The 12,492-nt window shown below is 38.8% G+C and overlaps 1 protein-coding gene across 2 annotated transcripts in view; it reads right to left on the reverse strand.

Moving 5' to 3' along the window:
- LOC106881858 (eIF-2-alpha kinase GCN2) overlaps positions 1–12,492 on the reverse strand; it is a 114,279-nt gene that overhangs the window by 11,714 nt on the left and 90,073 nt on the right. For both annotated transcript variants that reach the window (XM_089365517.1, XM_089365518.1), the window contains 4 exons: positions 12,033–12,146; positions 9,317–9,451; positions 7,219–7,302; positions 5,149–5,204 (listed from right to left, as the gene is read on the reverse strand). In XM_089365517.1, coding sequence (XP_089221643.1) covers positions 5,149–5,204; positions 7,219–7,302; positions 9,317–9,451; positions 12,033–12,146 — 389 coding nt within the window. The remainder of the gene's footprint in view (positions 1–5,148; positions 5,205–7,218; positions 7,303–9,316; positions 9,452–12,032; positions 12,147–12,492) is intronic.

The raw sequence follows: 12,492 nt of genomic DNA on the forward strand, positions 1-12,492 counted from the left end.
TATACATATACATACATATATATATATATATATATATATATATATATATATATATATATATATATATATACATTATACATATATATATATATAGGCGCAAGCATGGCTGTGGGGTGAGAAGCTTGCTTCCCAACCACATGGTTCCAGGTTCAGTCTTCTGCTATAGCCTTGGGCTGACCAAAGCCTTGTGAGTAGATTTGGTAGACAGAAACTGAAAGAAGCCCCTTGTGTATATATATATATATATATATATATATATATATATATATATATATATATATATATAGTTTAAAAAAACACAAAAAACAATAACAAAAAAACAACAAAGTGAGGACGTGATACGGATAGTGTTATTGGACGCTCGGGAAAGGAAAGAGAGAGTGTATGACGTTTTGGGCATAGCCCTTCGTCGGAAAGATGGAAAGTTCGGAGAATGGAAAAACGGAGAAAGAGGAAAATGGTACTGATGCCCACGAGGTTACATTGTGAAAAGACCGGAAGAGGAGGTGGTGGGGGAAAAGTTCTTTCTAAGACAAGAGAGTGAAAAAGGGAGATGAATATCTGTGCGTGTGCGAGAGTCTGCGAGTGTGTGTGTGATAACAGAACGTGTGTGTGCGTATGTATGTGTGTGTGTGTGTTTGTGTGTGCATGGTTTGGTGGTTTATCTGTTAGTGTGCTTGTGTGTGTGTTTGTGTGTGCATGGTTTGGTGGTTTATCTGTTAGTGTGCTTGTGTGTGTGTGTGTGTGTGAGAGACGTAGTGGAAGGAATTAGTAGCAGGAATAGTTAGTGGATGCTTATGGACAGTGTTAGATGGAAGGTCAACAGGCAGTTTTTGAGTATGTGTGTGTTCGTGTGTGTGTTTGTGTGGGGTTGTAGGTGTTGGGTACGTGTACGTGTGTGTGTATTTTGTATGTGCGCGTGTGTGTATGTGTATGTTTTGTGCGTGCGTGTGTGTTTGTGTGTATGTGTATGTTGTGTATATGTGCGTTGCTGTGTACGTGTGTGCGTGTGTGTGTATGTGTGTGGATGTGCGTGTATGTGTGGGATTGTGAGTGTTAGGTATGGGTGTGTATGTGTTTATGTGTGTCTGTATGTGCGTTTCCGAGTGCGTGTGCGTGTGTGCATGTGTGTATATGTGTATGCGTGCATGTGTGTATATGTGTATGTGTGTTGTTTATGTGTGTGTGTGTGTGGTTTTGTGTATGTGAGAGGTGTGTGTGTATGTGTGTTTATGTGTGTGTGCATGCGTATGTGCGTGAGTGTGTGTGTTTGCGTGATTGTTAGTGTGTGTGTGTATGCGCAAGTGTGTGTGTGTATGTGCGTTTGTATAAGTGTGTGGGCGAGTCTGAGCGTGTGAGTGCATGCATATGTGTTGTGTGTGTGTGGTGTGTTGGGGGGTAGGTGTGCTTACATGTGTGTGTATGGGTGCGTGTATTTTTTGTGTGTGGGTATGTGTGCGTGTAGGAAGGGGTGAGATAAAAAGTGGAAAAATGTAGTGAGTGTAATAACAAGAAAATAATGGATATAATGTAAAGGGGACGAGGGGGGGGGGAAATAAAAATAAAAAATAAAAAATAAAGAAAAGTGTTGCATAGACGTAAAGGGGGAGAGTCATAAGGAGGAGGGGGCTGCGTTGAGTCTGAAGGGGAAAGAAGAATTAAGGTTAAAAATATAGCGTTGCTCCAAGTGGAGTCGCAAGGGAGTGGACCCATGGTGCAGGGCGAGGCCAAAAACGGAGATGTTAGAGGGAGAGTGGTTGGCCAAGTGGAAGTGACAGGCGACGGGGGAGTCCGAACCTAGCCGAACGTCCCTTAGGTGTTCGGTGAAACGGTCGGCCAGCCGGCGGCCCGTCTGCCCCACGTAGAGTTGGTTGCATAGGGTGCATTTGATGCAGTAAATTAGGTTGGAGGAGGTGCAGGTGAAACTGTGTGGAATGTGAAGAATTTGTAGGTTCGACCCTGTGACAGAGGTAGTGTTGGTGATGAAGGGGCAGGTGTGACAGTGGGATCTGGAGCACGGGAAGGAGCCGGGTGGGGAGGAAGAGGAGAAGGTACTGCGGACCAGTAGATCGCGTAGGTTGCGGGCACATTTGAAAGAGGATAGGGGAAAATGGGGTGGGTAGTGGGATCGAGCTGGAGGCGACGGAAGGCCCGTAGGATCCTCCGATGAAGGGGTATGGTGGCAGGGTGGAAACGGAGTGGGAAGGGGGTACGGTTAGGGGATTGGTGTGGGGGAGGAGAGAGGGCGGTGGTGCGGTCGATTCGACGAGCACGGGCGAGGGTGGATTGGACAAGGTGGGAGGGGTATCCTTGATGCATGAACAGACGAGCAAGATACTGGGACTGGGTCTCGAAATCCTGGTCCAGGCTGCACAAACGTCGGAGGTGGAGGAACTGGGAGTAGAGGATGGCCCATTTGATGTGGAATGGATGGGAGGAGGAGAAGTTGAGGTAGAGGTGGGAGTCAGTGGGTTTGAAGAAGGCGGAGGTAGTTAGAGAGTTGGAGGGGGGGGGTGATGGAAAGAGAGATGTCGAGGAAGTTAACAGAGGTGTCAGAGATGGTAGAAGTAAAGTCAAGAGCAGGGTGGAAGTTAGAGAGGAAGGAGATGAAAAGGCAGAGCTGTTCGCGGGAGAGGGAGGTGGCTCCTATACAGTCATCTATGTAGCGACCGTACAGTTCCGGGGTCGGACCGGAGAATTGGGAGAATACTTGGGCCTCAATGTAACCAACAAAGAGGTTGGCATAATTGGGACCCATTCTCGTTCCCATCGCGACCCCCAGATTCCTGTTGGTAGGCATCTCCGGCGAACGTGAAGCAGTTGAGGGTGAGGACGAGTTCTGCCAGACGAAGCAGGGTAGGGGTGCTAGGTGTGGGGTCAGGGCGGCGGTCAAGGAAGTATTGGAGGGCTGAGAGACCATCGTTGTGTGGAATCACGGTGTATAGGGATTTGATGTCCAGGGTGAAGAGGAGTTGTGAGGGGCCGGGAGGGAAAGAAAAGGAATTGAAGAGGCGAAGGGCGTGGTTGGTGTCGTGTATGTGGGATGGGAGGGCAGCAACTAATGGGGATAAGATATGGTCGAGGTATTTTGAAATGAGTTCGGTGGGGCAATTGCAAGCAGAGACAATGGGGCGGCCAGGGTTGTTAGGTTTGTGGATCTTGGGAAGGAAGTAGATGGAGGAGGTGCGGGGTGTGCGGACGATGAGGTTGGTGGCGGTAGCGGGAAGAGCAGAGGAGATGAGGTCATGGATTGTGGAGGACACAAGCCGTTGGTAGGAGGGAGTGGGGTCGGAGGGGAGGAGGCGGTAGAAGAGGGGATTGTGAAGCTGGCTGAGCGCTTCCTCTTTGTAAAGGTCCGCGCGCCACAGCACCACTGCTCCACCTTTGTCCGCCGGCTTGATGACGATGTCGTCGCGGCAGCGGAGATTGCGGAGGGCGACCGATTCGGCCCGGGTGAGATTGGCCCGGAGGGATCTTTTTTTAAAGTCTAAACGCTCGACCAACGCCTTACAGTCATCCACGAACAAGTCTAGGCTACTGAATTGGCCTGGAGGCGGCGTCCAGTTGGATGCTGTGTTGACGTATGGAAGAACGCGCACAGTTTGATGCGGCGCAGGAACTGGCTGACATCAGTGCGAGTCCCGAATTCGTCACAGTGGGGCGTGAGAGGTGTGAAGCGGAGGCCCCTACTAAGAAGTGAGCGCTCAGCGGCGGACAGGGGGAGATTGGGTGGTATAGTCACAACCGTGTGAGGAAGCGGGGTGGTAGGGTGAGTAGGGTCGGGAGGAGGAGGTGTAGAGGTGGGGGAGGAGGAGGAGGAGGGGTTGTGTGTCTGTGTTTGTCCCCACCATCGCTTGACAACTGATGTTGGTATATTTACGTCCCCGTAACTTAGTTCAGCAAAATAGACCGATAGAATAAGCACAAGGCTTACAAAGAATAAGTCCTGGGGTTGATTTGTTCAACTAAAGGTGGTGCTCCAGCATGGCTGCAGTCAAATGATTTATATAAATTAATTTTTGTTAGTTTATATTAAAATTAAAGTTATTTATATTACGTTTATAATTTTTGTTTAACCTAAAACTTCATTTAAATTGTATTTTAAACGAAAGATTCATTAAGATAAGATTTGCATTTAATATTTCAGATAGTTTATATTCTAATAAACGTAAAGTTAATAATGTCATGTTTATAATTTTCGATAAGTTTAGTATTAAATTTCTTTTTAATAATATTGTTTAACATTTTTCTATCTTGATATAATAAGTATTTTTATATACATTCATTTGTTATGTATTGTTGATTGATATATACATTCATTTTATTATTATTATTGTTGTATTTTGACCTTAAGATTAGCTATATTTTTTAATAGAATTGATTTTCGATCGATTTAATCGATTTGATTATATTGTATTTTCTATTTGAAAATTTGGTTATGAAACACGTGTAGCTGTTTTATTATTATTATTTTATGATTTTTACTTTGTATTTTATTATACTTCTTCATAGTGTATTTACTTATTAATTTTTTCTGTGGATTCCTTAGTGTACCCAGAGAATATGACTTTGGTCCTAGAAATGAGGAGGGAACAAAGCTCTTGGAATTATGTGATGCAAATGAGCAAATGATCAGCAACACTAACTTCAAGAAACCAACCAATCACCTAATCATCTATCAATCTGGTGGAGACACAAGCCAAATTAATTACAAACATAAGATGGTGGCTGGGGACTTCAGATTTAGAGCTAAAAGGATTCAGAAATGCAAACCAGTCTGGAAAAATGAAGTTATCAAAGCCTAAAGATCCTTGAACAATAAGAAAATTAGAGAAGTACTAATTGAAGCATCTGATGAGAAGGCATTATACCAGGTAGCTAGAAGAGAAGTTAGGTGGCAGGTATATTTAGCAAGGAAAGACATGGAAAGAAGAGGTCTGTAAATGTCCAACAATGTGAGAACTATAGGCATGAGGTCTTCGTGATTGCAAGACTGGATATCAGAGACAGTGTGGTGATATGTGTATGTGGATGCATAATAGTACACTTAAACTTCGTAATTCTTTAGAGAAAAAAGCATGGAAGTGTTGCTATGAAAGGTCATTGAATGTGGAGAATGCATGAGAGAAAGGAAATATTGATACAAACCCTTTGGATTGCTTTTTCTTTCTTTGTGATTTTCCTTGAGTATTATCAAACATGTCCTATATGTAATAAGAAAAATAGAGAAGCAAAAAATTTTATATAAATGGGTATATGTGTGGATAGATACATTGACAAGTAGTAAGAATACAAAGAATGAATTTGATTCTACATAATTTGCAAAATGTATGTTTGAATGTGCTGCGCATATTTTACAAATCTATTTTCAGAAAAGGTGTGTAATTTCTCAGAGCTTTTCGGTGCTTCCCAATAGGGGAAGATCGAGATAATTAGGGTGTGGTCACTAATGTTCAGTTTGAAATAATTTTACATTAAAGGCTGCTAAGAAAGCATGACATACAAAGGCACAGGATTGGCTGTGTGGTAAGAAGTTTGCTCTCCAACCACATAGTTCTGGGTTTATCCCCGATGCATGACACCTTGAGGAAGTATCTTCTAATTTAGCCCCAGGCTGACCAAAGCCTTGTGAATGGATTTAGTAGACAGGAACTTAAAGAAGCCCATTGTACATGCATATGTGTGTGCATATGCAAATGTGGGTGGGGGGTGAATGTGTATGTATGCACATATGCTTCTGCTTGTTTCCATGGCTGCTTGGCAACTAGTGTTGGTTTGTTTTCATCCCCATGACTTAGTAGTTCACCATAAGAAGCCAACAGAATAAGTACCAACCCTAAAAAAAATAAGTATTGGGGTCTATTCATTCAACTAAACCCCTTCAAAGTAGTGAGTGCCCCAGCAAGGCTACTGTCCTAAGACTGAAACAAGTAAAAGAAGGATGGATGATGAATTTTTGCAATGTTTACTGCAAAATGTAATGGAAATATCAGAAAAAGAAGCAGAAACAATTGCATTGAGTAGGTTTAGCTGATAACAAAGATTGCCATAATAGCCATAGGAAAGACAAAGTGAAAGAACAGTATACAAGCAATTATAGAGTATTAGTGGTTATTTCTTTTGCTTATTTTGGGTGTAAGGTCTTGGGTAAGGGTGTGAAACCTACAGCACATATGGATTTCTATTGTGGTTTTCTGAAGCAAGCTGAGATTCTGCTTTAAAAAAATAAATTTGTTGATGAAAAAATATTATTAGAATACCTCTTAATATTTTAGATGCAGGCGTGGGTAAGAAGCTTGCTTCCCAACAACATGGTTCCAGGTTCAGTCCCACTGTGTGACACTTTGATCAAGTGTCTTCTACTATAAATATAAGCTCACCAAAGCCTTGTGAATGGGTTTGGTAGATGGAAACTGAAAGAAGCTTGCTGTATGTGTGTGTGTGTCTTTGTGTTTGTCCCACCACCATTTGACAACTGGTGTTGGTGTGTTAATGTCCCCATAACTTAACAATTTGGCAAAGAGATCGATAGAATAAGTACCAGACTTTAAAGAAAAAAAAAGTATTGGAGTCAATTCATTTAACAAAAAATTCTTCAAGATGGTGCCCCAGAATGGCCACAGTCTAATGACTGAAACAAGTAAAAGACAACAGATAAAAGATAAATGTAGTTATATTTTCCTATATATTTAATGAAAAGTTTTTATTTTTATTGCACATGTAAAAAAAGCAAGTGTACGGTGCCATGTAAAAGGCACTCACTCAAATGTCACATAAAGTGCACCTGTGCTGGTGCCACATAAAGACCACTCAGTACACTCTGTGAAGTGGTTGGCATTAGGAAGAGCATCTAGCTATAGTAAATCTTGCGATGGAATGGCATCCTGTACAAGAAGAAATATATGCACCTGGGAAACTTGGAAACCGCCCTCTGCTTCTCACGGGGCAATGTGAATTAACCAGAGAAATGAGGATTAATATTCAGGCAAGTAAGGTTTTGAAGAATTGGTTAATGTATGTGGAAATGGTGACAGTGAAGGAAATGAAAAGAAACTTGTTGAGTGGACTTGAATCAAGGGAGCAAATAGCCAACTAGATCTGAGAAGAAGAAGCACAAATGAGTGGTAGTAAGAGAAATTTTGATTCATTATGATGTGTTCAATAGGCCAGCATTTAAGTTAAAAATAAAACAAACGATATGCTTTCTAAATAACTTACATAAGTTTTTACACTGGAATCCTTCATCACAACTGCATGCGATATGACTTCAGTCTCGCAAATTTTCTTTATTTTTTCCCAAGACTAAAAGAAAGAAAATAAGAAATTTTATAACTTAGCTTATACAAAATACCCCTGAGTTATCACATACACAAAAATGCACTCAACACTCATGCACACACAATTAAATGTGTCTGGTTGAAATGTTAAGAGAGCTTCTTTTTTTCCTTTTAATTAAAAACTTTTACATCTCTTTTTAATCCTTTCCATTGTATGCATAAGGCCTGAAATTTTTGGGAGGGGGAAAGTTGAATACACTGACCCCAGTGCTTGACTGGTAGTTATTTCATCAACCCCAAAAGAATAAAAGACAAAGTTGACCTTGTTGGAATTTGAACTCAGAACATAAAGCCAGAAGAGATGCTGCTAAGCATTTTGTATGGTGCAGTAACAATTCAGCCAGCTCACCACCTTGCATAAAGTCATAAATAATAGCATAGGAAAACATAGAAAAGTTAATGACTCTTCATAGTATTTTTCAATCCAATATTTACATGCTGTTATTTTTAGCTTTTTGTGATTTGGGATCCACGTTTCAAAAAGAAGAATTATTTCACATACTCTTGAAAGTTCATAAATTCTTAACATTTTATACTTACATTTTTTTTCTAAATGATAGACCAGACATAATACTTCCAAGTTTATGCATGTTGAGTATATTGCACTCTTGTAATGGAGTTCTAAGAGAAATTATATATGCTACAGAAGTAATCAACATATGGTAGCTGAAACCTAGAGTGTGTGTATGTGTGTGTGTATGTGTGTGTGTGTGTGTGTGTGTGTGTGTGTGTGTGTGTGTGCATAAGCATGCATGTGTGTGTGTGTGTGTGTGTGTGTGTAGTATATACATAGAACAGCAATTATAAGTAATGCATTCTTTTAAGTTCTTTTCTACTCTAGGCACAAGGCCCGAAATATTTGGGGAGTGAGGGCCAGTCAATTAAATCGACCCCAGTACGAAACTGGTACTTAATGTATTGACCCCAAAAGCATGAAAGGCAAAGTCGACCTCAGCAGAATTTGAACACAGAATGTAAAAACAGACGAAATACTGCTAAGCATTTTGTCCAGTGTGCTAACGTTTCTGCCAGCTTGCATTCTTTTAAGTTTATTACGCAATGTATGTCCCAGAATATGCACAAGCTGCTGTCATAGTGTTGTTAATAATGACCGATGAATCAGCTCAAGCTTATACTAATGTTATCTCTAAATGAAATTATCCAGATATAAAGATCTAGAAATAGAGATAACCATAATATGGGAACCAGAAACAAACACAATTCCTATAATAATAGGTGCTCTTGAAATTATCAAAAAAAAAAGGCATGCAAGTAAATACATAATCAAAAGCCCAGGACTTACAAATATATATATTACAAATACAAAAGAACATATTACTAATACTACTAGACACAACACATATCATGTAAAATACTTTCAATACAATAGAAAATATAAAACCAAAGCAAAATACAGCACGCACACTACATTGAATAGATCGTCAATAGAAAAATACAATAACAATACTGAAAAATAATAATAAATGAAACACAAAGATTCTGTATAATTTTGTATAGCAAAGTCACGTCGCTCTATTTCATTTAGTAAACTTAACTGTTAACCATTCAGATTATTCTGTTGAATGCAATGCTCCTTTATTCACATTATTTTGTATTAATTCCTGCCAAGGTCAACTTTGCCTTTCATCCTTTCAGGGCCGATTAAATAATTACCAGTTATGTATTGAGGTTGATGTAATCGACTTAATCCTTTCCCCAAAATTTGGAGCCTTGTGCTTTCAATAGAAAGGATTATTTTGTATTAATCATGTATTATATTGTAGCTTTAAGATTTTGATGAGGTGATTGTATATTTTTAGAACGACATTGCAGGATAAGTGTAAGAGACCGGATTTGGCTAGTTTGAACATAAAATATGTCAATGTTTGGGCAGAATATGGCCAGTTTAAATGCTACAGGGTTAATGAGAAACAAACAAAAGTAAGGTTATAATTTCTAAAATAATTAAATTCACTTGCCTCTTGGGTCTCATATAAAAGTGTCCCAGATATGTTCTTATCCCAATATTTTAAGGCTCTTTCGAATCTTTGTTTTGGATTTACTTTTTCTTCCATAGAACATATTAAATAGTCAGATTTATTTGGTATTTCATACTGCATACGTTAAAAGAAAGAGAAAAATAAAATGATAAAGTAAAGGTGGAACAAGATATTTTTAAAGGAAAATTGCCATTTGGTTAATCTAGATCAGTGGTTCTCAACCAGGGTCCATATAGCCCCTGAGGGTCCATATAATATTTTTGGGAGGGTCCATGCAACAAAATAGTAAATCGGGGATCCACAATGGTATTTTAAGGGCCATGAAAAAATTTTTGGTTTAGGCGTATGTATTAGTATGTATTGCAAGAAATAGCCAGGGTTCTTTCTCTAATATTTTACATAGTTCAACCTACACAAGTTAATGTAGGAATTCTGAAAGAAGTTTCTATAAAACTAGTTTTTAGACATAGAATAGTTAGTGGGGGGAGGTCCACCAGAATAAAATAGTAATCAAAGGGATCCATTGGTAAAAAATGGTTGAGAACCCTGATCTAGATGACAGGTAAACAAAAATAAAATTATCTAAATTTATTTCATTTTATAAAGGAGACTTTGCAATAGTTATAAAGTAACCACCAGAAAAATATATCAGAAACTAAATTTAAGGCTTTGTAATAGGAGGAAGGTCATTGTCCATCATGGCCTTTCTGCAATACCTCTGAGACTGACAGAGTATCGTTAGTAGACTCCATTAAGATCCAGGAGGTGACTTTAAGTTGGATAATGGATTTGACATACCATCATTATCATCATGATAATGCCTATTTTCCATGCTGGCATGGGTTGGATGGCTTAATAGGAGTTGGCAAAGTCAAGGGATGCACCAGGTTCAATAATTTGTTTTGTCTTGGTTTCTACAGCTGGATGCCAGTCCTAACACCAACCTCTCTACAAAGTATACTGGTTGCTTTTTATGTGCACTATCACCAGTGCTTTTTACATGGCACCAGTACTTTTTATGTGGCACTGTGGTTCTAGGATATCAATTCTGTTGAGGTGGATGGGTTTTCTTCAGTACAGCAATATGCCATATCATCTCCTTCATAAGGCACAGCGTTTTGAGATCAGTCTTCAGTGCTTTATCCTATGCCTTCCTGGATCTCCCTCTTCCACAACTTCCTTCCATTTAAAGTGATTGGCACTTCTTAATGCAACTGTCTTCATCTGTCCACATCATATGACCAAACCTGCTCAGAACAAACTTCTGCACAGTTTTCAGCAACACATTGACAGTGATAAGGAAAGAGGCCAACTTATTGATTACTAGAAGTCACTTGTCCAAGTTGCTATGGAGAAAGTCCAAAGTTAGGACTAAATGATTATGAAACAAACTTTTTAATTGTATTATTATATCCTTGTTACACAACAACACCTGCCTGGACAAATGACTGCAAATTTTTAAAGAATTAAGGTCTGTCTGCCTGCCAATGAATATGGTTTCAAATATACAAAATGTATATGAGATGGTTCCATTTACCAGTTATAAGAGCAAAAAGCAATAGCTCAACACCCTTATCTTTCAAGCTCACATTGAACATTTGATATTTAACACTTTGAAGAAGGAGCCTCATATTTAATATTTAACCCCTTGAATACAGAGCCAAGAAGACAGAGCCCTTTTCACAAGCCCTACAGAGGGGCATACACTTATTTTTTCAAAATAAATTATAAGAAATAAAGTAATTACTTCACATATATAAAACTATATATATTCTTGTAGGAAATTGAATGAACTAATACAATCTTCTTCATCATTCAACATTTTGGTCCATAGACTGGCCCTGTTGTCTCCTAAGGGTTAACATATAATATATTTAATATATTAATGTGTATAAAGAGTTGTATCAAGCGGTGTCAATCTCTAAATGTAGAGGGAACATTTGGGAGGGGTAGACTCAGGAAAACATGGGACGAAGTGGTAAGAAAGGATCTATAGATGTTGGGACTCACATAGTGGATGACAGGAGATTAAGACTCCTAGTGGTTTACTGTACTTGAGGAGACATCAAACTGAGTAAATATGTGATTGTCCTTGCATACAGGCTTGTCCCCTGCATCCCTCTTCAGCTGAGCATTCCTAATCTTGTGGGCTCATGGGTGTTGGTGCCACATAAAAAGCACCTATACCAGTGCTGCATAGATGCACCTGTTCCAGTGCTGTGTAAAAGCACCGAATACACTCTGGAAAAGTGGTTGGCATTAGGAAGGGCATTCAGCCATAGAAATCATGTCAAAATGGACATGGAGCTTAGGCAGCTCTTCAGATGGCCAACTCCTGTCAAACCAATCAACCCATGCCAGCATGGAAAACAGATGTTAAATGATGATGATGATTACTTTCAAGACAATTCACAGTCAATGTTTCACAGCTGTATGTAATTTCATCTATACCACATATTTTTACTGAATCTATACTTTATATGGAGTATAAATTTCTTCATCAATGAAGAATATTATCACTTTAGCTGCTCCGACCTACTTCACACAACAAACATTATTCTACAGCTGAATCAAAAACTAACACCCTCCCACCACCAAAAAAAAAACTCTCAAAATGTGAAAATTGAAATTGGAACATTAAAATATTTACAAAAGTAAACAAGCATAAAGTAAAATTATTGAATCAAATAATTACCTTCCCTTCATATAATATGTGAACAAGCAAGTCAAATGATATAAGAGCTCCAACTACATTAGGCTGTATTGTTGGTAAGTTAGCAGTTTGAGAAGAAGATTTAAATTCTTGAACCTGCAGAAAGCAAAGAACGAAAGAGAAAGTTAAACATAATTAAATAAAGCATTTTATATATTCTTTAAAAAAATGCCCATAACATAAAATTTAACACCTTAACTAAACAAAATTTAACACCTTAACTAAAACATGCACTTCTCATTAGAAGTGCATGTTTTAGTTAAGGTAATAATTTAAGTACAGACAAAGTAAAATTTTTTTTTTTCTTTTTTAGTTAGAATTATTTCAACACTAGTGTATGGCCATTCTCTTTTTTAATGCTTGAAAGATTAAATTCTCCTTCACACATTGATAACACTGAAGAAGAAAAAGAATAGATGCACAAAAGAAAACTACTGTGCAA

Source organism: Octopus bimaculoides, chromosome Z (genome assembly GCF_046866305.1).
Source record: "Octopus bimaculoides isolate indiv1 chromosome Z, ASM4686630v1, whole genome shotgun sequence".
Classification (NCBI taxonomy): domain Eukaryota; kingdom Metazoa; phylum Mollusca; class Cephalopoda; order Octopoda; family Octopodidae; genus Octopus; species Octopus bimaculoides.